Genomic DNA, 27,624 nt, shown 5'->3' with positions numbered 1-27,624 from the left:
TTTTCCCCTTTTTAAAGATGGGGAAGTAATGAGTGGCTGTTTAATGTAGTTTAAAAATAACTTTGTTAATCACATGAGTGTTAATTTTCTGACAGGTCAATAAATTTTTCATCCTTCCTTTTTGTTGTCGATGTCCAGAAGAAGTTATACTGTCAAGTAGTAGTCGCTATTTCCTGACTGTACACTTACTAAAGTGATAAACCACAATAAACACAAAATTTGTGTAAGATTTTCTTTTCAGCCTGTCTAAATAAATCTGAAACAAAACCCCAAAGAGCTATGATATTTATTTTTTCTGTTAACATGCAACTAATACAAACTTTCTCTCTTTTTTTCTTTTGTCCTGCAGCATAAGCAGCACTATTATGGATGTAGACAGCACAATTTCCAGTGGGCGTTCAACCCCAGTTATGATGAATGGACAAGGAGTTCCTGCCTCCTCTGCCAAGAGCATTGCTTATAACTGTTGCTGGGACCACTGCCATGCTTGCTTCAGCTCCAGCCCGGATTTGGCAGATCACATTCGCTCCATACATGTGGATGGTCAGCGAGGAGGGGTTGGTTTTACTTCTTGTTTTCTCCCTCTTTTTTAGTTGCCAGTATTTGACTCTAATGACAGCAGCAAATTTATTTTGAAGTATCGTTTCCGTAGCTAGTGGCAATTAAGCTTGGGCCTTCAGCAGCCTGGTATCAGGCATGCAGCTGTTGGCTTTTGCATAGTACACTTGATTCGGTATTCTGTGCTTTTAACTGAATGCCTGACTTCAAGAATAAATGTTTAGAGGCCTTAAGGTTTTTGAGATGTGCCAACTTCTCAGCATCCTGAAGCTGTTGGTGTATCTTTAAGTGCTTGTACCTGGAATTAGTTTTTTAAAACTATCAGGACATGTGTTACTGCGTGTGAACTCAGCTGAAGTCTTAACCTTGCTTATGTTTACAAATGGAGTCTCACTGGAGGTAAAGTACATACAGAAGGTGTAATAGGAGAGATGTAAGACTTCCTGACTCGAGAGTACAGTCTTACCAGAACAGCTCTGCCTGTAGTACAGGTGACGAGTATACCTTCAGTGTAACTGCACCTAGTATTTTTGTTTTTTAAATAGAGGTGCACGTATAATCATGTATGCTTCAGTCTAATCTCTGGTCAAATGATGCAATTTCCGTTGTTCTGAAACATTAAAATTTTGAGACCATCTTCCAGTAGAACAAGTTCAATCTGTACTTAACTACCTGCCTCTCCCTAAGCTCCCAAATTACCTTTGATGTCTGAAATATGTTATGTAAGCTACCTTTACATTAAGCACAAGCAGGCTCTGTGTTGCAGCTCTTTAATTTCTTGGAGAGCTCATATCAAATCTTAACCTAGAATAGTCATTATCTTTTGACATTGTCCTGTCACGTCTCCAGAAGTAAAATGTTAGACCATTACACTTGAGTGGAGAAGAGACTTAAATAAAATGCTAATTTTCATTACTTTAAATAATTTATTACATAGTTGGGTCACTCAGACAGCCCTGGCTGGTTGTGTTTAGCTAATGTTTCTTGGTGTGATTGAACTTGCAGCTTCCTAATTGGTGACTTTTTCAGTCCAAGCTGTAAGCAGAATCATGCATCCAGTGAACTGGCTTTTTAGATATCCAGGAGATTATTCTGTAGTTCTGTTCGTAGGTTTATATAAGTGGGTCAAACAATAAAAAGGATGAGGTGTATCAGTATCCTGTGGGCTTTCACATAACAAAGATCCTCAGAGATGCAGTTATCTCATCCATAACCCCTTTTCATTTCTTAAAAAGGGACTGGAAGATATTTTCAGAGCTTTTCTTGTGTGTTCTTTTTTAAATTGTATTTCTTTTTACTTACATTACATATGACATGATCAGTGGATGTTTTTATTTAGAGAATGTTAGACTGTGTTTGGCTTTCTGAAAGAGGAGGTTGTTGGAAGCACCAGGTGTCTAATGACTTGCATTTAGTTCACACTTTTTATCCTCCTTCTGGAGTTGTGCTTTGGTTTTTTAAGTTCAACTTGATGCTATGGAAGGGACTGATCCTGGCTGTTTTGTTTCAAGGATTTGTCTGCCACCTGCTGGCGAGGTGTTTTAAGTCGTCATAGAAATTATATTCTTGTGGTTTTGATTGGATTTCAGTTATTACTTAACTATAAATTTGAAGTAAAGTGGGAGTAGTTACTGCTTATTGAAAACTTAAAAGCAATGTGATAAGCATCCTTGTATGGTAAAATGCATATTTTCAAGCTAATAACTGACAAAATGGCTCCAAACCAAACCAGGGAGATCCATGAAGAGCCAAGGAAACTTTCTGATGAAGTAATTTTCCTTCACCAAAATATTTTTTCAGAAATATTTTGGATTCAGCCTTTTGACAAGGGTTCCCAAGAAGCCTTGCCTGGACTTCTGGTGGGTTGTTGTAACACCAAGTACTTGCGTTTTTTTGAGGGATTGCATTTCCAAAAGCTGTAAGTTCATGGTGATACCCCTTTGAGTGCTCTGCAGTTGCTGATGAAAATAACTGGGACAGTTACGGAGCTGTGGCACAGCAGGAGTCTTGAAATTCCAATTCTGAGGGGTCTCCAAACTGCGGAGATGCAGACACCCTTAGGGAGCTGGGCCTTTTGTGTCAGTAGATCTGGATCAGTCATACAGACATGCAGGGTTTTCCAGCTTTGTATTTGTAAGCTGGGTTATCTAGATGTTATACAACAAGTACATAGCATTCCTGTGGGTGCTCTTTTATTCTGAAAATAGAATCTCTTCAAGATGGAGTTTTTTAATTTCCAAAAGAGAACAAGAAACTTAAATCCCATTAGTTTCCTGCAGTTTGGAGAACCTGTGTGATAAGGCTGTTCTTGGGGACTGCATTTTGCTGCTACAAATTAGGACTATACCTCTCTTCACACAAAGACCTGTTGGGGAAATTCTGCTGAAGGGCAAGTCTGTTGAGCTTTTTTAATTCTCTCGGTTATAGGCAGACAGAATGAGATGGGAGAGTAAAGCAGCCTAAGTTCCTCTGCCATTAATGCACTAGTGTGCATGTGACTGATCTGTGCACTGTAACCACAGAACCCCCATAGATTTTGAATCCTATGAGCAATTGTAACTTCCTTCATCAGGAATTGAGTGTAGGGCCCTAGCTAGAGGTATCCAGTATTCCATAGTATAAAACTCTGGTATCTAAACAACTGTTTTGTAATTAAAAGTTTTTTACCTTTTCATGCTCAAAGAATGAGATATTACTTGCCTAGGAGAGTAAATGATTTTATTTCTATATCTGCTACTCAGAAAATGTGAATTTGTCCCTTAAAAATGCTCTGTCTCAGTAGCTGGTGGATACAGATCTGAGTGCAAACACAAACCCTTTATAGTGGATGCTATGGCTTACAATTGTGTTTATCTGCAGGAGCATCTGTTTTGAGATTTTTATTCCAGTGACCTGCTTATTTGAATAGTTGTGCTGGTAATTATTTTTTCCTTCATGAGATATGTTGCAAAATAAATGGTTATTGTTCAGAAATCTTTGAAGTACTTTCTGCTGTGAAAACAGGCTTCTCTGCTAATCTGTAGTGTGGGGTTTTTGTTAGTGGTTTTTCTTTTTCATGTTTTGTTTGACTTGTGTAAACTTACCACGTTTTTACTCTATTAGGTGTTTGTTTGCTTGTGGAAAGGTTGCAAAGTATATAATACACCTTCAACAAGTCAGAGTTGGTTGCAGAGGCATATGCTGACACACAGTGGGGACAAACCTTTCAAGGTAAGGGTTGTTGTAAGATATGTCATCCCTTATTTTAAGAGCAATCCTGTTTATTTTTCCTGATGTGTTAATTCAAGAATGCCGTCACAGGAGGATTTCTTAAAAAGAATCCAGCGAGCCAAGCCTTCGTCTGCGCAGTAATAGTGCCCAAAGGTCCTGTTCTGTTATGAAAACAGGTGAAGATACCCTTATTGCTTCTCGATCCCTGTTTCTTTTAATCTGTAAATGATGGGGGAGTGTAAAAGTACATAGTGCTGAAACTTTTTTGGTGCGTTTTCCAGTTGAGCTGCTTACACTGTAACAGTGAGATATTTTGTCTCGTGCTTTACGCTTCCACGTTAAACTTGGGATCATGCCTGACGGTGCATGTTCTGTGTTTGAATAATACCTGGTTTTGCTAACAAAATTCAGTTGAAATGCAGTCGGTGACTATGGTTAATCTCGCTGAGAATAGTGAGGGAGTCAGGGATACAGGACCATTGAGCTGACTGTATTTCCTGCATAGTATTTTCTAACTTTCTCTTTCTTTTTCCCCCTAATCTGTACCTGCAATTCTAGGTATAGTAGTGTTTATCATTCCCATATCCACCAATCCGTTATTAATGAGTTGCTTCATCCTCTTATGGATACAGTTGGGGCAGTTCATAGCTGTCAGTCCTGGATCACTTGATGGTAAGTCCCACCCACACTACTTCAGACTGAAGTTCTCCTTCCATGCAGGATATGAAAATGAATTAGGGTGGGTTGTTTTTTCTTTTTTTTAAGTTTAGGTAGCATTTTATGCCTTTCTCTCTCCCACCCCCCAACACCACCAAGTTTTAGTCACTGTTTCTCCACTTCCCTCTCCTCTCTTTCTTCTCAGGTAATATCTTCTGCTTTTTTTTTTTTTTAAACTTATTTTAGGGTAGCTTTATTACTAAAAAATACTTTTCTGTTACAGTGATGTATTCCAGAAGTTACTACTTCTGCAGAGCTTATAGCTGTAGTTATGACAGAAAACAAAACTAAACTGAAAACCTAGGGTGTAAAAATAGTACATGGCATGTGAAAAAGTTTAAATGAAGGTTAGACTTTTTTCCATACTGAACTGTGTAGTACAGTCTGAATATTTCTGACTGAGAGTGAATAACAACAGGAAACTTGCTCGTGAGGTTATCATACCCTTTGCTCAAAGGAATGAGGTTAGCATCCTCTTGGAAGCGTAGCATAAGGATTATAGATCCCTGAAAGTATGCAGATGTGGTTGTTCCATGAACTAATCTAAACTTAAGTGTTAATTCCTGAATAAAATAAAACTCCAGTCATCAGAGGAAGCTTCTACCTTAGGTTTTTTAATTTTGGAATTAAATATTTTTATCTGCTTTTAAAGTATAACAACAACCTTTGTTCGTGAAGGAAAGTCTTTCAGTAGACTAACTTGTATACTTGGTCTAGATGAAAGAAACCCAATTTTAGAGACACTGGGTTTAAAAGAGGTGGGTGTAGCTCAGAAGTATCTGTAGTGCTTTTGAGTCTGTCCAAGTTAACCTAGCAAAGTCAGTTGAAGTTGGTATCCCAGTTTCTTGGCTAGGCTGGCTACGGCTAGAGTCCTAAAATTTAAAACTCATATTCATCATCTTGTGTTAAATACATGTTGTTTGACCACCTGATTTGCTGTAGTTTCTGGTCATACTAAGGGAAGGAACACAACACAGTAGTTAATCATCGTGGCTCAGCGTGTGTCACTTCAGCATTTCTTCATCCTGTTGTCTACAGTCCCTCTGTTTGTTTTTTATCTCTATTTCTCAATCTGCTCTTGGGGGCTTTGGATGGAGGATAATTGTGGTCTGAGTAGAATTTTGTAACATCTTTTGTTCCCCTGTCATTTATGCTGAATATAGGCTTCAGGGCTCACATGAGGTAGCCAAGTATGTAAGTGTCTGTGATAGCAACCTGTTAATTAGCTAGCCCCCCTTTTCTCACTAGCTGTTTTTTAACAAGCTTTTGAAATCTGTCTGATACAAAAAGAGTGCTGCATATTAGTCTTGATCGGTCCGAGAACAGCCATTACTAATTGTTTTATAGCAGTCATTCAACATGGAGCAAATGTTTCCGTTGCATTTAGCTGTTCTTCTGCGTCGTAATTGCTCACGGTTTGCGAAAAGGCAAATTTTTTTCAAGTCAGGGTTGGATTAAGGACCTCTTGTTCTTGATGATTACTGCAGACAAAATTATCTCCCAAAACCTAAATTACAAATGAAACGTCTGTTGCCTCATGAGAATATACTTGAGTTCTAGCATAAAAGGAAGGAGTCTGTCATTTTGGGGAACTTGCTGAAAATACCTAGTAATTCAGTGTGTTTATTAAAAAAAGCAGAAAAAAAAAAAGCCAGGATTTTTGAGAAAAGCTGTCAAGGCAGTACGGGAAACAGTGTAGCTGTATGCTGTTTTCTGAAGAACTGCTGCTCAAGGTGGCTTTAGGAAAAGCAAAGAATGCTAGCTAGGAAAGTGATGATTAAAACCATGTAAAATTTACTTTTGTAAAGGTACAAGAACATTATAGTTACAAAATGACCAGAGAATAGTTATAAATATAGGGCAGGTTGCTATGTTCTTACTTTTTCTTTTATTTTGACTAGAAATATATTTTCTTAAATAGACAGGCAGCTTGGGACTGTGTCAGGCATAAAGCTCCCCTCTGCATTAGCACTACTCTGTTGAAGGCTATGTCCCTGTCCTGCCACCCTTTTGCTTGCAAGCGGACTCATTTTATGTAGCTCCCCATGCTGGGTTTAATTTTCTGTTTGTGGTACACAAGGTGGTGTCCTTTGACAAACTCTCTCCAGCTGTAAATGAGCTGCTGTGCTTTCACATTACAAGGTCTTTGTGGGTTCACCTGCCCTTTCTGTGCATTCATATAAACTGTGTGACTGTGTAGTTCATTTGGCTCAGAAATGAGCTCACTTCTGAATCATAAAGGCACAATGTTTCAGGTCTTACAAGTTCCTGCTGTGTTTTCTGTTTGTGTGGTTCGCTGTGTGTCCCCCCCGCATTAATATCGCAGTACCTCTGTCACAGCAAAGGTAAATGACCTTATGAGCACCTGTTTTTGGGACCTGTGTTACTACACTCGCTCTGTTTTCAAATGGGGCAAGTTCCTGGTAGTGTATGTTCAGCTCATAAGGAGACAGTTTATATCTGAGTCAGGTGCTGAACTAAGGTGGGGGGGAAAAAACAGATCCCCTGGATCTTTGGGCAGAATTGAGGAGTTCAGTTCCCTTTAGTCATCAGATTGCTTTTCTGTTTATTCCCTTCCCTTTTTTCTAAGTTTTTAATACTGATGGCCTTGGGTTACATGTGGAACATGTGGATGGGGTTTTTTTGCCCCTTTTTTTTTGTGACCATCATCCTTAAGTTTTGCTGTGGATAAAGTATCTTTTCCTAGGCACATGCCAATCCCTCCACCAGAGAAAGTGTCTGTTAAAGGAGACACAGTTACCGTTCACTGCAGTCAAATGCAGTTTCTGCAAAGAAGTGTGCTCTTCCAATCCTACTTTTGATAAACACCATTTCCTAGTTTTCTTTTTCTTGTCAAGAGGAACAAACAAACTGGTTGTTTTCCAGAATGTGTTTCTGGTTGAGAACTTACTGGCCGCCTTTGGCCCACTGTTAGGTATTTTTGAAGCTGTGCTGCTCCTCTTAATACCTGAAGTTCATGGATCTCGTGCTGCTGGAAGTTTTCCTTTTGCTTATTGCAGTCTGATTCTACCCATCCTTTCATCCTTTTTTAATCATCGTAGACAGTAATTTAGTATAGGCATTTTCAGAGCTTGTAATTGTTTCTCTGATGACATTTAGTATGTTCATGTTTGTGTGTGATTTTACATCCAGAGCTGAGAGAGGAAAACTAAACGTTACTCCTTTTTACTTCTGTTATTACACAGTTTTTTGCAGCTTTTCAAAAACCGGTGGTGTCTTGTAGAGCATCATCAACATGTGCTGGTGGCCCTGTCAAGGGTTCAGCAACTTGAACTGTCAGGCTTTCAGAACAAGTAGGCAGGTGGATGTAGAGGAATAATCTGCTCAGTTAGAAAACTGATGCCAGTAACTGGCAAGCTGAGAAAGAATTTCCTCAATCACTTTATCTTTCTCGTCGTAAACTTGACTGTTAGAAGTAATAAGTACTTGAATAGTTAATGAGCTGTGACAGCCTGCATTTTCCAGCATGGTTTCTGCTACTCAGATTAATCAAAGTGCTACTCGCTATGCCTTGTTGCTGTACAAGACATTGAAAGTTTCTTGAAGACATATCAAATAAACTCTTAAAACGCAGTCTAGGTGACCAAATAGAAGATAATATGCACAATGAAAGGACAAATGGTAGAGTAAGAAGAAATCAGTGGGAGATATCATGCAAAATAATTGCATATAGCAATTTTCTGTAAAAAGAAGACTGCATGGGGCTATGGTGCCAACTGCTATCACATGCTGATTCCAGCGGCTATGCTGGAATGTTTGAGATCAGTCATGGAAGGTTTGCTCGTGTGGGGTAAATGCGTTCGGTAACTACGAGTGACAGTACACAGGTTCATTGGAGGCTTTCATCCTTTAAGAGAGGGGCAGAAAGTAATAATAAAGATGAAATTTGGTGCTCGCTCTACCACCTGTAACTTGCAGAATTCATTAAGGGGTGACTGCATTTGGTATGACTCAGTAGACCAACACTTGCTGAAAACTAGAAACACAGCCAGAAAGCTTCAGTCCCCATTCCCCATTCGTGTGTCTCACTCTCTTGGCAGGATACCCTCTATCAATTAGAGTGTTGCAGGTAGAAAATGTAAAGGCATTCGCCCCAAACACACAGATGATGAGGCAATAAGAAGGTTTCTTCAGATGTCTAAAATGTTACTGTTAGGTTTATTGGAAAAATTACACTTTCAGTATTGTAAAAAGGAGATTTGGTTATTTTGCATTGAATAGGAAAAAAAAAGCCCTGTGTTGCTAGATATTTTTATCCTGTTGGTTAAAGTCACTGCTCGTTACTGCCCATTAATAATGGTGGGTATGGGTACGCTGGAGAAATTAAACTTACAATGTGTTGACTTATTTTCTCTTGAAGTAACATATCCACCAATCCGGACCCAATCTATCATATTTAAAATTGAATGCAAAATTTTGACATTTAGGTTTTGGGGGAAAAAAATGAAAAGACTGGTTTAAAGTTGTGCATAATAGTTGAGTTTGATTTATTAGAAGCCCTCTAGATCTGTATAATTATCTGGTGGGAAGCTGATTTGGTGCGACTTACCGTCCAGAGATCCTGAAGTGACAGCCTGAACTGCTCCTTTATCTTTGGAGAGAAGAGACTTTGCCCATTAGTAACGGATTGCTGGATATATTATTTTAGAGAAAAAAAGAAAAAAACAGGTAAGATTCTTCTCCTCTTCTACTATTTCCTGTCTACTGCAAAGACATTCTGTTTCATCTTTGCTATATCAGCTGTTGATTGTTCCATGACATGATCAGGTAGTCTCAAACTACACAGTATCTGAACGTAATGATTTCTGCACATACTTCATACTCTGCCTGCAGGCTAGAAATAGGCTTTCTGGAAAAAGATCATTTTTAGTTGCCTATACTGAAGTTGTAAACATGCTGATTTAAGGCTTTTGAAAGTAAAACTTGGGTAGAGCAAGGAAAAGGTTCAAGGTCAGGTTGGATGGGGCGTTGAGCTACCTAATCTAGTAGATGTCCCTATCCACAGTAGGTGGGTTGGAACAGGGTGACTTCTAAAGGTCCTTTCCAACTGAAACCACTCCATGATTTTGTAAGTGTAAATTTTAATCTTCAGTATTAATTTGAAGTAATTAAAGTAACCTGCACTGAGGTTACTTGCACTGAGGATTACTGAGTAATTTGAAGTAACCTGCACTGAGGTTACTGTAGTGTAAATGATATCGGGATCTTGAGTGGTTTGAATTTCATGGATGTCCTGGGATTTCTTACACTGTAAGTCACTATAATAAAAGTACACAATATCCCTGTGTTTCAACATGGGTAATTATGTTAGGGCAAGGTAAAAGGACATAGGTAGGTTTTTGGTAAAAAATTTTCCCGATTACTAAAACACTTATCAGTGGGGGAGACAGGAGGAACAAATACGGTGTGAAGGATCCTAGAACTTTTTGATAGGGAATTATATGTTTGTAGTTATCTTACTACTTACAGAAATATATATACACATTTTTAGTCCTGTAGCAAGTATTAAGTCCTTGGGGATAACAGGTTTTTCTCTTCATGAACACTGTTATTCTGTGATGATTTAGGGACAAAACATGCGGAGTGCTGTTCTGCTGTTGTCTTTCAGTCAAATGTTCAGGCTTGAGGCAGATTCCTCTAAGAGCTTGCCGATTCATCCTTAGTCTTCAGAGAAAATTTAGCACTGTGCACATAGTTGTAGCATGACTTACTCCTGAACTCCTGTTGGAGCTGCCTCGTCAGTGTGCTGTGAAGAGAAGTGGTAGAGAAGAGAGGTACAGATGAAAGATGAGAAATAGGGGAAGGGGGGTGGGCAGGAGAGGAGCAGAATGGATGGGGAAGAAGGAGAAATTTCCAATGTCTTAGTGACTTCTTGCTACTGGCTGATCCACTCATTTGCCCTACTGCTGTTCCCTGGATCAGAAGAAAAATTGATAATGTGGATACACAATCCATTGCAGCCAGTGATGGAATCTATCCTCTAAAATCCCTTTTCTCTTACCCTTGTAAGCTCAGAGCACAAGAGAAAAGGTTTGTGCCTCCCTACCCAACAGCATAATTTAAATACTCATTTTGCAAATGAGATAATTGTAAATATAAACCAAATATTTACAAAAATACTCATAGTTGCTATAGCCAGCACTAGATTAGTTGCATGTATCTTGTGGTTTCTGTGTTTCTGCTTAATTGTTGTTGGACCTTTTCTTATTTTTCTGTTTGAGAGAGGCCATTTTCTTTAAAATACTCTTAAAGATTTCTAAAGTAATAGTATAATCCCCAAACAAATGTATAAATAATTGTTAATCCAACTTTCAAGTTACTGAGGTTAGTTTTAGACAGAACTGTAAGGTTACTATGTGTTGACTTTGTACAGCATTTACAAAAAGGGTTAAGCTGTTTCAAGTTTTACGTGGGTAAGGATGTATTTCTTATTTCTGCCTTGTCAGAAGAAAGGAGGATGTTAGAGAGCATTACTGTTACCAAATGCAGAAGACTGGAGAGCTGTTGAGAAACACAGATTAAGAATGCAGTATTTTGAAAGACAAGGGCATGTGGGTCTGTAAAGCAGAAAGTTCTTCATAAGCATTTATTTTCTGTGGGAAGAGTTTGTCACTGCGTTGTTTCAGGTTGGGTTTATGCAATACAATATTATAGAATATAATGCAGTGTAGAAAAGGGGATTCTACCATGGAATAATTATTAACAGTTATAAAGTTGAGATAAACATTTCTTTCAGATTATTTTTCTGGTTTTCTTTTGAAGAACTGCACGGTCATTAAGAATTTATCTTCCTTTTAGTGTGTTGGAGGTTGAGCCAGAAAAGTCAGACTGAAAGATCTGTCAGACTCCTGTGAATGTGTGCCATGTAGCACGCTGACACGGTGGTTCTGTTTCTTTCTCCGCAGTGTGTCGTTGGTGGGTGCAACGCCAGCTTTGCGTCTCAGGGAGGACTTGCCCGTCATGTGCCCACACACTTCAGCCAGCAGAACTCTTCAAAAGTTGCCAGCCAGCCCAAGGCCAAAGAGGAATCCCCATCTAAAGCTGGAATGAACAAAAGAAGAAAGTTAAAGAACAAGAGGCGACGGTCGTTACGTAAGTATCTCCAGTAGCAGAAGTTCTTCAGAGTTTGCTTAGGTAGGAATTTTCTCTTCAATGTGGATGTTTCTCTACCAATGTGGGTCTGGTAGGGTTGGGGTTCTTTAGCACTGGAGTGTTGGCATCTCTTGTCATGGGAGTAAAACAATTCCAGACCCTGTGTTCCTTATTAGGGTAAAGCATCTCTGTTCGTTAGGAAAGGTGAGTTTCCTGTGAGCAGCGGTTGACATTGCAATTTAAAGATGCTTCTCAAGTCACTTCTTCTTTGCTGACTATATTACTGTTGGAAAATGTTCTGTTTAGTGATGATGAGATCTGACGTTCAGTACTGCAGACAGAGATTGCAGTTTCATATAAATGCTTGTTATATAAGCTCTCTTTCGAGCCCAACATTTCATTAGCTTAATGGCAGTTTTATGAGCATAACCGAGATCTAATTTTGGGCAGATCTGACTTGCTACGCTTTTTAATCTTTCTTCTCATAGTTGATGTTCGTTAAATTTATATGAGAACGATGTGCCAAGAAGTGTGACTTATCCTTTGAAGTGAGAATTGTTTCCTCTAGCAAGCAATAATCACCAAGTACCTTTTCTAGTCCATTTTGATTCCTGAATTGTCCTAGCAGCAGACTAATAACGGTGTCAAATTTATTTATGGATTCTAATGTATAAAAACGGTTAGGAAAGACTAGGCAATTTTTAAAATATTTCACTTAAGTTTAGAGTTGCTTTGGATGCCCTTTTTTTTCAGAAACTTATTTTTTCGCAACTCTTCTGTGGCAGAACACTTCACTGTACTCCTGTTCCTGTGGAGAAATAGAGTTACCAGTTATTCAAATGGTACTGCAAGAATGGATGCACATATTAGTGGCCTTATGTGAGGATTCTGTATCACATGATGGTGATTGTTTCAACTTAATACCTCACCTGGGTCTTAAGCAACTGGTCATGTTGCAGTGGTCATCTTTCTGCCTTGAAGACAAAGAAGGCTGTCCTGGAAAATTATAGTGTCACCTAGAATTCTGAAAAGTGTATTTCCTGTGTCTTTGATCCACCCTGGGTGACAACTGTGTGGTTCAGTGCTGGAAGAGCCTCTGTTAACCTTAGTTAATGTTCTTGTAATTCCTTTTTTTTTCTTTAAATTTTGGGGTATTTTTAAAATATATGTGAACAAATTTGATCATTAAACTCTTCTTGAAGTGCAAACCTGAAAAATTCCTCTAATTTGGACACTGATTCAACATTCAAAGAAGGTAGAAAGCTATTTTTGTTTTTTCCAGAATTTGACTTTTGAAGGGCTTTCCCCTTCACTCTTGCAATCCATGTAAACGGGAAGGCTCAGGAAAGGAAGGCTGATCAAGGAAGGGTTATGTGGTCACTTTGCAGTATCCTTCTAATTCATCTTAGGTGTAACAAAAGAGAGACTGACTTGAAATAGTTGCAGGTTCCTAAAGGGTTGCCTTGATTTGTTAACTGTGTTACTCAAAATAGACATCTGAGACTTACCACATCGAAATTTTTACTTTCAGGGATTCCCAAGTTGCATCTTGGTTTGATTCCCATATTGATTGTTAGAGGGCTGATTTAGTGCACCTTAGTTCAATTTCCCCCTCAGTATATGCAGAAATAGTCTTTCAGCTTGGCCTTTTGTTATTAATTGATGAACGTTATTGGCAAGTTTTAAATTGGAGCTTCCTAGTTAAAACTTTATCTGCTAAGGTGTTCTAATCATAGTAAGAATTCTTAGAATGAATTCTTACTGCAGAATTCTTGAATGAATCTATGGCAAAAAATAGCAGTAGCAAATGTGATGGGAATGGTAAAGACCAAACTGTAGCGCCTCAGTGGTCTGCTGTCTTGATCAAGTGTTGCGCAGGAACAGGAATGACAGCTGCTTGAGCATTTTTTTAATCTGCTTACCTCTTGAGACAAATGCAATGCTGGCTGTGGAGTTTTGCCTTAAGGCAGAAATCATCTCCAACTGAGTGGGGAACTGACTGCTGTAATGTATTTCTCCAGAGGGTGTGTGACCCAGAAATGTATCCAAAGTCGATGGCATTTTCTGAAAATGCTAACTAGCGATAGCTTTTCTTTAAAACTTTGTGTGGATTAGCGGTGACTAGGTGAACCTGACAAAGGGCTGATACAGTCTTGCTTGGTTTTGTTTCTTACCTTGGTTTAAGTTAGCCAAGTGTGTGTGTTTTGTCTTCACAAGAAGATGGGTTAGCAGGGGGCAAAGGCCCTTATCTAAGGAGACCAAGTAACAGAATAACAGCACTAAGTATTTTCAGTCTATATAAAATCTTTATAAAGTCTTTATAAAGCTAGAAACACAGATTTATATTTAGCTAATTTAAAAGTATCAAGAAGGAGAGGTGTTGAATGTATGTGCCAGCTTCTCTCCAAGTTGGCTTACGAGCAATTTTGACGCTATTTGTGAAGCCAGATGCTGAGTGGTAGTGTATGACCTTTTAAATCATGCATGGTCGTTTGATGAGAAGTCAGCTTTGTATCACAAAGTTTCTCTCCTGAAATAAATGTTGTCAGCATGTTGTTTATACCTCCTCATGGTTTCGTTAGACTGGGTTTTTTTTTGCAAGGTGTAGTTGGCTGACTAAATACCTGTTGGCAATTGACTGCTAATACACACTGCTGTTGAAGCATCCTCATATATAAATTCTTAGAAGTTAAATACAGCAAATCAATAAATTTGTGTCCTCTATATAGACCTGTTTTATATCTGAAGGTTAACACCCTTCTGGGAAACATTAATGCCTAAATAAAAAAAGGAGACTTTACTGTGGCATTATATGTGACAAGAACGTGATCTTCTAATTTAGACTGTAAAGAGAATTCTTACTGTTACCTTTTTTTTTCTTTAACATTTTGCTGTTCTTAAACTGTTTTGCTTTTCTCTTTTCCTGCCTGCAAACAGTATGTGTTAAGTTTGGAAATTAGCACTTTTATGATGTTTACTGTGGACATATAGCTGTTTACATTAATTGTGCTATGGAGATGGTCTGATTTGTGCTGTAAATTTTGATGTTGCAGAGTGATTCAGGACAGCAGTCAGTAGCTTGCTTTCTCTTCTGGATAGCCTTAAACACATTCACTGCTCCATGACTTGAACGTTATTCAGTAGGCTACTGTTGCAAAGATTTTAATGTAATTGATTTAAGTAATTGGTGTGTACTTGGAACTTGTCATCTTTTGGGAGGGACCTTACTCTGAAAAGCATTTTGGGGAATAGATTTAAGATACATAGAAGATACAGCATTAAGGCTCTAAGGAATAAATAGAATTGTTTGTATGCCTTTGACAAATTTTGCCCTTTCTTCTGCATCCATTGAATGTTATCCAGTGGTAAATCCTGAAGAAAATCGTTGCATGAGATGAAAAGCAAAAATTTGGGGCTGTCTCTTTCTTTCCACCCTCCCTTCCTTCCTATTAAATTATAAAATATTTATATGTTTGCATCACTGACCACCTGCAGCATGAGCTGCGGTTCCACGTTCTGGCTTACAGCGAGAAAACACTTGAGTGAGATGACTGCCTAATTGGCAGTACCCAGCTGAGCTAGAGCAGGGAGTGAACATAATGTACAGATGAATGCTTAACAACAGTTAGTCCCAGGAGTGTAGCAAATACTAGTTTTAAGTGGAGTTTGGTTTGTTTTGAAATAATGGGTAGATAATCGTGGTGACAAGGAATATAGACGTTGTTTTAAATTAGCACAACAGGACTTGGAGTCACTGTTTTTGCAGATTGGAGGATGACATACAGTTGATAAAGTAATATCAGCTCTTAGTTTCAGTTTCAAGTGTGTTATATAGAGAATTCCTGATCTCAAGCCTTAAAAATTCTGAACACTTTCATACTGTATTTGCTCATGTAATTTCACTACTGTACCTAATGGAATATTTTTTTTTAAAACTGTGTGAAGCATTTCTAACAGTATGCAAATATGTACCTGGCAGCAGTTATTTTTTTACTTACTTTTAGTGTAGAACTGGGAGATCTTCTTTACACTCCAAATCAGAATTCAATTTTTTTTACTGTTCAAGAAACACTTAACTCTAAAAGTCCTTTTCTAAAAGAAAAGATCTAGTGAGTTGATGGCTTTAGACTGCTAGTAAAATATCAGGTGGAGGTTAATTTCCTTTTACTCACTATAAATTGTAGTATGTGATGCCTTTGGTGCTTCTCAGCCAGAAAATAATCTGTTCACTAATAATCAAAAAACATGGAATGACAACTTTTACATCAAAAGAAACACATGTAGCGGTGTGGAGTTTTTCATGTGACCGTTCAGCATTATTATTCCTTGGAGATCAAAAATTTCTTGACAAGCTAGTATTTTCTGTATGGTTACAATCATTCTCATTTAATCTTTTGCTTTGTGTTTCACTGCAGTACCAAGCAATTCAGTTTCCAGTGACATTGTTGATATCATAACCTAACTGGGCTGTTTTTGTGTTAAATTAGAACTCACGTTTGTTACTGAGTCCTGGGTTTAGTTTCTTTATGCTGGGACTTTGTTTCTGGGGGGGGAGTTGGGGTGGGTGGGAGGGTGTGTGTGTGTGTTAAGATGTGGTAGTAATGGATGTTCCCAGAGGTACCCAGCAAAATTAGTGAATTTTTAATGAAGAGTGAGTGTAATTCAGTTTGTCAGAATAGCTGTTTAATCCACATGGATTTGTGCCCTTCCTGGAGTCATGCCTCCCTCTCAGCGACATTGTTTACAGGCCTTTGACAAGGTAGTGCAGCTGCCATAATGATAAACGATTTACTGATGACACTTCAGGCTCGCTTACGTGCTTGAATGTGTTTGAGTGCTTTCAGTGTGCTGACCACTAAGGATCTCTTTTCCTTTCCAGCAAGACCTCATGACTTCTTTGATGCGCAAACACTGGATGCTATCAGACATCGAGCCATCTGCTTTAACCTCTCAGCACATATAGAAAGCTTAGGAAAAGGCCACAGTGTTGTATTTCATAGTACTGTAAGTATAAATATTATGTGTTCTGTTTGTTTACCTATGTTTCTGAAAAATCTGCTACTTCAGAAAGATTTCTGATTTCTTCTTACTGCTGTAAAGTAATAGTGCTATTTTACAGTGGTGATTTGTCCATTTCTGTTAGTAAATAACCGTTGGAAAGTAGTGTTAGTAGTTGTTCTAGCTCACAAATTGAATAGCTTGCAACATTGCCTGTCTGGTAGAGGAAATACCTAACAGTAAGCATGTGTTGCAGAAAAAACTGGTTCTGTCTTCTCAGTAGGAATGTAGTTCAGATGGCATTCCAATAGCTGTGAGTGACAGTGCTAATTTATCACAAGGAACACTTTGAGCGTAATTGTATAACTGAATATTTAAAAATACTGATCTGGATTTTGTCTTTATTCCTTCTTTTCAGTTTAAAAAATGTAGTCCTGAATCAATGTATTGTTGTCCCCTTTTTTTTTAATATTAATAAATTTACCACCAACATGTCAGTAAATTGCTGGGTGTGAGGAACTGGCCTTTAGTCCTGTTTCCATATCCTGTTTTCTTAATGTCACTTGTTTGTGGCTAGGATAGACACCAGTGTTCGTGGGGGACTGAAATACTGTGTTGGGATCTGTTCAGAAAGCTGTATAAGCTCAGGTTTTCTTAACTGAATTGGGAGCTAGGAGCACATAAAAGGTGGAAAAAGGAACTAAGAGATGGGACAAATGAAAGAGGGCGCTTTGTAAATTGTCAGACTACTGCAAGGTCAACTTCAGTCCAGAGCAAGAATACTGACTGCTGTGTCTTGAGCGATGGCTTAACCGTGACACGATTCAAACTATTGAGCTGTCAGTCTCCTTCCATAAAGAAAAGATGACTTTATATGCATGAAACTTACTTCAGCATGCTGATTGCTCTAAGTATCTGTGGCCTGTAGGAGAAACTTCTCCCAAATGATTACTCCTGAACTTAGATGCAATGAGCACCAGCTGCAAGTGGAGATTTGCAGGTGACTTAACTGTTTCCCTGGCCAATGCGGATTTTACAGTGCTGTGACAAAAGCAGATTCGCTTCCAATTCACAGCTGGCTTTAATCTGAAAGGCTATCCAGACAGACTGCTCAGTTGTGGAAGTTCACCTCTGGCTATTGGAATAATTCATAAGGAGATGGAATTAGAGGCAGGAACGTGCTCTAAAACCGCTTGGTATTAACTTGGAGGAAGTGGTGAAAACCCTTTTAGCTTACCTGTGCACACATCACTGGAGGTGGTAGGGGGTTGAGTGGATCAGAAATTGCTCAGACCTCGGTCGCAGGAGAGGTGGTACCGGTGGCAGATTCCAGCCCTGTGCTGCGCTTGCTTACCCTGTTTCAGCGTGCTGTGACAGTTGGTGTGGGCTTGCGCCGGGCATTAGCTGTGCTGATGGGACCGGGCACGCGGTCCGCTTTAAAAAGCAAAGGTAGGCTAGAAGCAGTCGTGTGGGTGTACCCTGTTAGCTGAGCTCGCAGTCACCTCGGGTGCAGACGCGTTGGCCCAACTCGTAAGCACTGGGACACTGATTTGTGTGGGGACAGGCTAAATAGCGTAGAACAGGGGGTGTGTGTCGGGGGCATTAATTTGAAAGGTGAAAGATGGGAAGCTAAAATTGCCTTGCTGTCTGAAAACTGACATAAATGGGGTAGGTTTATAGTCTTATGCTGCATAAAAGATACTGCATTGTGTTGGCATTTTTTACAGGATGGATATCCTCGTGACAAAATACTAACACGAATAATTTTTAAGCAGTCAGTGTAGATACCATTCATCTCTTGTGAAAAGGCACGCTTTTATATGTATTTTTTTAAACCCATCATCATAGATACGGAAAGCAGTAGAACGCAGTCATCAACAAAGCCCTTTTGAATAAGGGGTTTTGCCAACCTTTGACCTCAAGATGCTTTTTTTTCTGCTTAGTCTTTTGTAATTGGAGTCAAAATTCTTGGTACTTTGATTCTCTGAATTATCAGATGGAAAAAGTAACCTAAAGAGCAGATATTACATTGGAAAAAAAAAAAAAATGCAGCTTGGCCTCTGCTCCTGCCCTGCCCAGCTTTTTGAAATGGCTAGAAACAATTCTCTAAAATATTGGAATACTGTTCTTTTCACTGTTTTTAGCCTTTTTTAGCTATTTCAGTTCAGCACTCGTGTAGCAACTAGTTACATGTGTTTTGCAATCTTAAAACTTTGAAAAACAGTAAGTGAATAAAGATGCATTACCAATTTGTAGGGTGACATTTTTTCTTTTTCCAGAAGAGGTCAGTAGAACTCCACTTCTGATCTGCATGTTCCCTCCACAGTGATGAATTCCAGTTAAATTTCCCTTTTGTTTCTGGGATAGCACATGAAATGTAGAGAATATAGTAAGAGGTTTTTGAAATAAAGCTGTATTGAGCATACATCTACTGGCTGAATTATATCAAATGAAAAACTTAAATGGACTTCAGTGCTTTACAGAATAATTTAAAGCCTACAGATCATCATAGTTGCAGGCTTGACAGTAAAGCGCTGATTACTAGTGTCAAAATAGTAAATCATTTTTTCAACTGCCTTTTTTCAATTTTGCATTTGTCTGCAAGATAGCTGTGTTTCTGACTATTTTGCCAAGGATACAATTAAAATTTTTGTTGCGCTAATTGTCATAAAAGTGGATGCTTTTCATAAAATCTTAAAACTTGACAAATTCAAAATACATGTGGGGAAAAATCAATGGCAACTATAGATGCCTGATTTCTGTTGTCTCCTAACAGAAAGCTACCATGCTCCTTTTTAATATTAAATAAAAATATGCTTGTTCCATATGTGGAGGGAGGATCTCTCACTCCAGTCAAAACCAAGTGCGTTTCTGAGTTTGAGTGTTGATTATTTAGTAGGGACAAGACGAGACAATGATAGAGGGGAGAAGTGCAGGATTCACATTGGATACAGGCATATCTCTCTGCAACAGCATCCTAGCAGTAACTTTCATGTGTTATATATGATTAGCTCTTTTGTTATGAACAATTATTACTATTTTTTTAAATTTTCTACTGCTAAAAGCTATTTTCTCCTCCTGTTAAACTTGTGTGTGAAAGTTTTTTCAAGCCCTTAGTTTAGCTCTGATTGCTTGGGGATGTTACTAGGATTCTAGAATAAGAGCATGGTACTTGCAGTGATAGATTTCAGTCTGTACTTCAAGGGCCCTGGGTTTTGTACGGTGAATCTCTTACACGTCAGTGTTTTGATTTTTGAGTTTTTACAAATACCTCTCTTCTCAGTGTGGTGATGCTGAGACAGCAGAGTCCTGAGTTTTGTTGAGAAGATTGCATAGTTGTAAAAATAAAACTTCAAACAAATTTGTGAATTCCTTGAAATGTCATGACCATGTTCAGTTTACCACCGTGCTCAGCTGTGGGAAATGGCTTTGGCTGGTGCAGGTTATGGACGTCAGCGTTTAAGTGCTGTGCGCTGCGTTTCAGGTTAGCCTTTTGCGTAAAGATCACTTGCCATCCCTCTGCATTTCTGTGCTTTATAGGTCTTCTAGTAAACTTTTTGGAGTTTACGGTACCTGCAGTGGCTGTGTGTAGGATCTGTCAAAGATGTAATAAGCATCTTATGCTCAGAGGTGCAGAAGGTGGGACAGTTTGGTATTTAGAGCAAAGAGGAAAATCTGTATGAAGTGTTGTGACATGTAGTAAAGCAGAAGTTGAGAGTAAAATCAGGAGAAGAGGAAGCAAACGATTTGTCCCTGTTTTTATGAATACTGTAAGTGTTTGAGATACCTTCTGAATGCCTGTTAAAGAATACATTTGCACCTGAAAGAACAGATGTCTTTTTTTATACTTTCCCTGTTTATATTTCTAACTTTATCTTGGCTAAAGATGGGAATCTAACTTCAGGGTCCTGCACCTAAAAACTTTGTGAGCGTATCTTATGTGCTGCTCTGCTGGAGCTAGTATGAGAAATGATGAGAAAGGAGTTCTCACTTCTTGTCTGGAACCTTACCAGTGGAGCGCATATGTTCTGCTTAAACTCTCAATTGTCGGCAGGTCTTTGACATCATTTGCTTCGTCATTCGCGTAGCAAGCGTACCCTGAGCAGTGTTAAGGGTCCCTGTTGTGTAGGCGTTAAACAATCCCTGTAAGCCTGTGAGTTCTTGCCAGCAGCCTTTGCCCTTGCCTCATTCAGTGCTTGGTTTAAATACTGACAAGGTCTGAGTAAAGATGATCCAGAAAGCTTTATGTATGACATGTCCAGATGTCAGAGCGTTTGTGAGAGATGACGTTATTCTTAGACCGTGCTGGAATTAAACGACGAGCTGCATCAGTTTCTTTCATCTTCTATAGACTGCTTGTGGAACAACATGAGTATATTTGTAGTGGAATGTATGTTCCTCAAAGCTTTTGGAGTACCTGCTTAAAAATTTGAACTATTTTAAAAGAAAGAAAACTACTTCCAGGATGCTTTTTTTTTCCCTTGGAACCACTCAGTAGACAAACATTAAAGGGAAATATTAGCCTTGCCCAGAATGGCTTGAGGAGTAATACGTACATTCTACCTACGTATAGAATGAATACAACTTTCAAAGAGTAAAGCTGTCTGCCTTTTATGAATGCCCAGTTGAACATGAAGAGCAAATTTTTGAGCAAAAATATCTGCAGGTTCGGTTTTAATTAAGGTTTGTTTAATTATTGTCAGGTAATAGCTAAAAGAAAAGAAGATTCTGGAAAAATAAAACTCTTGCTTCATTGGACACCAGAGGACATGTGAGTATACTGCTAGTGATACGATATGGGGGTTAAATGGGGAAGGATTTTACATCAGGGTAAATTATCTGTCTGCACTGAACGTTGTTATGCCTTTGGAGATCTACATTAAAGTTCATGTTTTAAAAAATTGTCTAAAAATCACTTTAGAAGTTTTAAAAACAATAAGCAATGTTTTAATTGATTTTTTTTTTTACTGTAGCTTTCAGGTTTTTTAACTTTGATGCCAGTTTAGGTAAATTTGAACCTGTATTTTTGATGCATTTTGTCACCATGGGTTTTAATGAGAAGGTCCTGAGATTATTGAATGGGGAGTTGAGGTTGGTTTCATCAGCCATATGAATAAGGAAACATCACTGGGACAACATCACTGATTCATCATGATCCTAAAATGCTTCTAGGTACTGAAAAAGTACAATCATCAGTGTAACAGTAGAACTGTAAGAATCTTTGAGTAGGTGCTGCAATATAACAGTGTAGGAACCACAGTTGGCCCTCTAAGGTATCCCTCTCATATTGCTTCTGCTTTGGTTTCTCCCACTGGAGCTTGGAATAATTTTTCAGCATGTTTGGCTGCCTATTTTTTTGCTCTTGGTTTTTCAAAGTTCTGCCTTGTTCCAGATGAGTAGCCTTGCATGTAATGCAGGTGAAGGTGCTGCCCTTGGGTAGGCTTGGGACGTAGGGGGTTATAAGTGTACTTTGTAAATAATTTATCTATACTTTGAAATAGCTGAGATCTCATCGCTTTCTTCGGACACTGAAAAGAATTTACACCTAGATATTTTGTTCTTAGTTATATAGAAAAGTAGAATAAATGTTTGGTTTCAACTGTGCTGTAGGAGAGCAGTAGGCGGAGTAGTTTCAGGAGAGGTGGTAGCTGTCTGCTCCATGTCTTCCACAAGTTTTGAGGCAATTAACTACTTTAAAAGAAAAAGTTAAAAATAATTATAATAGAATCTATTTCGTGGATTCATAGTCCTGTATCCCAGAAGTTACTGGGATACTTAGTTCTCATTAAGATGGAAGCTAATGAGATGTTTAGTGCTTGCTAAGATTAATAACTTCATAATTAGGCAGGACGTGCAGGTTTAGAGGCTCTTTCTTAAAAGGAACTTCAGTTCTACTAGGAAGATATCTCTATATTGGTAGAATCCATTAGATAAGGCTATCTAAGTTTCAGATTAAATAGCCATAGTTCATGAAGTTAACTTTTAGGACAAGGGGATCTTTCACTTAAAAACAGTACTGGAGTTATTGAACGGGATGGTGATGCAAAGCCATAGCATAACAGAAATTTACCATTGCTTTGGTGCAGTGGTTTAAATTATTCAGTTCTGTGGTGTCCCAAATTAGTCACGTGCAGTAGGGTGAACTTGGCAGTGTGAATCTATTATAACCTCTCTTTGCAGAGAACTAGGGTTGCTGATAAGTTATCTGCAGCAATGTTTGGCATTTTGATGCAATTTTGGTGCCTATAGCTTTTGCTGTTCATCAAAGCACTCTTAGACTGGAAGTTTCCATTCAGCTTGGCAAGGAATAACCAAAATATTCTAGCAAAAAGTGTAGGTGTTTGTCTTTATTATTTTTAGGGCAGGTGTTAATACTATATGTCATAGCATTCTGAAATTATTCCTTTCAAAATATTACAATCTTTTGCTTATGCAGATGAATACAATATTAGAATATCTGCACTGGAAAGGACAAGTTAATATTTCTTGCATAATGATTTAACTTTTTCTACTCTGAGTGATCTTGAGAAACTGTTAAACTGCTCCAAGTTCTCTGTACGTTGATTTTTTTTTTTTCAGGAAAATTTAAATACGGGTCTTTAACCCATTTCCTATACAACTGGAAAATAACTTGAGAAATATTTTTTTTTTAAGAGCAGGAATTTATTCTTTGTGCCAGTACTACTTAGTTCACCGAGTTGTTGGATCTATGTGTATCTCAAATAGTCTTTGCATGTGGAACTTTCGTACTTGCTGTTTGTATTATTGTATATCTTTAGTGGGTAGCTTCTAATAAAAATGTCTTCTGAGTGTTGCTTGTCAAAAAAAAAAAAATTGACTTTTTATGAAGTCCTGTGGTGCTTTTTTACCTTTGATCCATCTTAAACCTTAGTACATATATGGATTGCCTCCTGCGAGGTGTCCCCCTCCTATTTTTTTCTTTATTCACTCACTTTCATCTGAAAAGGGAAAAGTCACATTGGAGAAACCCCTTTTTCCTACTGGGATAGAAGTTCTGTTTCACATTTTTGAATGGCTTACCCAAACAAATTGAATGTGAGTTACAGCTAACTTTCATTGCTGAAAAATAGAGATTAAGTTTAATAACTTGCAAAAGTGTTTGAAATTGTATGTAGCTCAGTGAGAGAACTGTTTCATTTAGGTAGTCTTGAACATTGGGTTTCACAATTGGAAACTTGATTAAAAATGTTAGCGTTCTCAATTACAAACTTATTTTTTTCCCCAACCTGAGATCAGTTTTTGGCTCCTAGTAGTCACTTTAAGTCACTGGGCTGAAAATAATCTCAGGGGGGTGGTTGGTTTGGTGTGGGTTTTTTTGGGGAGGTTGTTCCCCTCCCCCCAGTAGTTTAAGCAAAATGGGTCGCTCGTTCTGCACAGCCTTGGTCAATGCTAACTTTTGGAAGGAGGCAGGAAAGCAGGTTTTCAGTAAGACACTGATAACCTCTGCAAGCCTGGTGCCTCTCTTGGTAGTGTGTCACTTGAAAACCTCAGCAGGGCCTTCAAACCCCAACGTGCTTTCCGTAAAAGAAGAAATAATGCAACTAGCGGCTCTGAATCAGGCGTGTTTGGTCTCGGAGAACGGAAGTACGGAATGCATCAGTGGGGTGTGTCACCTCCGGCCCTCTTGCCCAGGTTTCACTGCAAGGGGCAGTGAAGCAGCAATTCCCTTTCATGGGTGAAGACCAAGTTCTAGTCCATCTCAAAGTGAAAACTGTTGTATAGCCAAAATGTTTGGTCGTGATTGCCTGGAATTCCTCAGAAAATAATCAAGCAATTAACTTGGCATAGCTGGAGAATTTTGACATCAAGAGCTTTGAACTTGGAGCAAGCACTGTAGTGTAACCTGAAGGGCAGTGCCTCCTGTATAGTCTGGCCTTTACTTTTTTGACACCATCAAAGAATTTTATGCCTAGTAAAATAAAGTATTTTCAAAGATCTGTGTTTTTTTTCCCTGCCTCCTCCCCCCCCATTAAATTGTTAAAATGGAGAACATAGTGTTGTTATGATTGCCTGTTTGGTTTAGTACTCTTCTGGAATAATCTAAATTCTGTTTAATCTCTTCTTCACACTGAGAGCTTGGGGGAAAAAAAAAAAATGTAAAGATTGTCTGTCTTTTTCTCGCTCCAGTGAAGATGTTTTTTAACTAATGAAATATGAAGAATACTTTAAGAAACTTCATATGTACTCGTTTACCGCATGATTTTATGGTAAGAAAAACAGTTGATCTTTTTTGAATATTTTTATTTTATTTATTTATTCATAGTCTGCCTGATGTGTGGGTAAATGAAAGTGAGCGACATCAGTTAAAAACTAAAGTAGTTCATTTATCAAAGCTACCAAAAGATACTGCCTTGCTTCTGGACCCAAACATATACAGGTAATGTCCTAATTTTGAACCTTTCTTTACTTAAATATAGTCTTAAGCCTCACTTAACTTTTTGACGTTGGAAAATCAGGATTGGTAATGCATTATACACCAGACCAGGGAGCCTCGATCCTGTCAGCGTCCAGGAGTTAAGTTCTGAGGTCTTAAGTTATTTCAGAATTACTTCTTGAACTGAACTCTAGTTACTGAGAAACGGGGAATGTGTGTATTTACCAAGTGTATTTTACTTTTTTGTGCTTGGTGTACAGAAATTCTAGTAAAGGAGGTACATACAGTGGAATCCTGAAAGATCACTTCTGTTAAGATCACATTCTGGTTTGTATACCAATTTTTTTAAAGTCCAAATTTATCTTTACATATTTTATATTCAACTGTAATACATGCAGTATTACCTTGAAATCTGTACTTGTCTACAAGTACTGTTATTTTTTTATACAAGATTCTATAGATGGGGACAGAAGGGGACGGTACATGTTACTTGTCTTTTAAGCTGCATTCACATTTGTGTTTGTAGGACTTCAGATTGGCTTCTAATCCATCTTGTTTCTAATGATTTCCTGATTTCCCCCCCCCCCCCCTTTTATTAGTGTGCTCACATAATTGTCAGTACCCACAGTTCTGTGTGTGTACAGTTTTTAAAGGTAATCTGAAATGCTTAATTCACCCAAGTTTTTTGAACATCTAACGATTCGTATTTGTGGGCTTATATTAAAAATACATGAAAATGGGTCAGGGGAAAAAAATAAATTTCTGCCATAAGCAAAGTTGAGCATTCCTGTGTTTCTTCCTTAACACCCAGTGATCCGGTGTCTAAAGGAGTACCTAGAACACTAATCTGAGGTCTTGATAAGTGATAAGCCTTTCAGTTCACCTTTAATATTCAGTGTATTTCACTAATCAAATTAATGAAAGCTTGGTTTACAATATGAAAATAAATCACCATACTTTATCTGCTATCTTTGCAAATGTAAGTATTTAAAATACTTACTTTAGTACACGAGTTATTGATGTTAGCAGTAAATCATAAAAATGCGACGAGGGAATTGGTTTGTGTGTTTTAAAACTGCTTAACACAGTGACTGTTTTATACTCCAATTTAGGTGTTAGTCATCTTCATACTGATTACATTCTCAGAACCTGATACATTAGTTTGATTTGAAAAGGAAAAAAATCATCTTGTAAAATAAAAACGTACTGATCTTTGGGATGAAGTCCATGGGTAGAAGTCAGCGAGCCGTTCTACCGCTCCCAGATAAAATTACGGTCCCCTCACACAATGTTGTGCTTAGATTTTTAGCAGCGTGATCAGCGTGTGATCGAAAAGAGCTTTGGGACCCACTGTGGGAGGTCAGAGAAATAAAGCTGGAGACCAAAACTTTGTAAGGGGGGGAAAAAAGTGGTTGTGGCAGCTGTTGATGTCACGCTAAACTGATGACTCCAGCAGAAAGTTTGAAATAATTACCTAAAGTGTTCGCTAATATGGGATCATCTAAAATGGCTTTCAATTTTGATCAAATTAAGGGAAAGTAGATCTTTATATAGTCATGTTGTCATAGTATGCTCTAGCTGACTTGCATTTACGTATGAGGGTCTTCATGGAAAACTGTACTCTCTTCTTTTACAGAACAATGCCCCAGAAGAGGTTGAAGAGGTAAAACCCAAGCAAGTGGGGACACCTGCAGTCTTAGTCACTGACAATGGATTTAGAAATAAAGTTGCACATTAGTCAAATCCCATCCTTTTTTTTTTTTTTTTCTTAGATGAATATTTATGCTTAGTGTAAACATTCTGTGAATGAAGTTGATGCTTCCGTGGAATATATTAATATATTACTGTATATCCACATTTTCATGGAATGGTACAGTGGGAGACTGAGCAAACACTCTTCTGGCAACTTAGTGGAACAACTAAAAGGCTTTGCATGCTTGCTTCTTTAAGCTGCTTTTTTCTTTAGTGAATACAGTAGTTTATATTTGATGAAAAGAAAAAGTAACCATCACCATTTACTCACAATTCCCAGGAGAACTGTTAACAAGCTCTTAGGCTTCTTGTCACTGTTAACTAAATGTAACACATGCCAGGCCATAAAACAACTACCAAGGGATTATCCTGCTGCCCTTTGAGTATGGTGGATAGTAATCATTCGTCATTTGTAACTTCGTGTCCCTTTGCAGATCTCTAAGATATGTTGGAGTATAATGTTGAAACAAATGTTGATGGAATGCTTGTCTTTTCCAGTCAACTCTGAATACATATAGTACGGTTTAAAGATGTTAAGAGTGTTGCAGTATGTCTGACCCCCTTTGCAGGAGTAGTATAGTATGTTAATGCGATCTGCTTTTATGTGATCCGTATCAATGGGCGGTTTTTGAAAAACCTCTACTTAAGCAGTTAGTGTTATTGGTGGTTTATTTTACTTTTTTGACCCTTTAGGATCCCCATTCACTTGTAAAGTATACTTTTTTTTATTTGGCCTAATGTTTTCTAGATGTAAAGAAAATGGTATTTTTAAAAAAAAAATAATCTAGAAATTCAATCCTTTATGCACCAAAGTTGGCTTTGAAAAGGAAAGTAAAATCATTTTCTTGCTTAATAAGCAAGAAGCCATGGATTTTTTTAAC

At 38.1% G+C, this 27,624-nt stretch overlaps 1 protein-coding gene across 1 annotated transcript; it reads left to right on the top strand.

Annotated features, from left to right (window-relative positions):
* Nucleotides 1-352: 352 nt before the first annotated feature.
* Nucleotides 353-27,209, top strand: AEBP2 (AE binding protein 2). Its single transcript, XM_010155350.1, has 7 exons — nucleotides 353-557; nucleotides 3,661-3,768; nucleotides 11,412-11,598; nucleotides 16,478-16,602; nucleotides 21,300-21,367; nucleotides 24,881-24,994; nucleotides 26,628-27,209. Exons 1-7 carry the CDS (start codon nucleotides 366-368, stop codon nucleotides 26,656-26,658), a joined length of 825 nt encoding a protein of 274 aa, XP_010153652.1. The 5' UTR covers nucleotides 353-365; the 3' UTR covers nucleotides 26,659-27,209.
* The last annotated feature ends 415 nt before the right edge of the window (nucleotides 27,210-27,624 follow it).

This window comes from Eurypyga helias, unplaced genomic scaffold, assembly GCF_000690775.1.
Source record: "Eurypyga helias isolate BGI_N326 unplaced genomic scaffold, ASM69077v1 scaffold16827, whole genome shotgun sequence".
Lineage (NCBI taxonomy): Eukaryota > Metazoa > Chordata > Aves > Eurypygiformes > Eurypygidae > Eurypyga > Eurypyga helias.
This window is presented reverse-complemented; position numbering and strand designations above follow the sequence as displayed.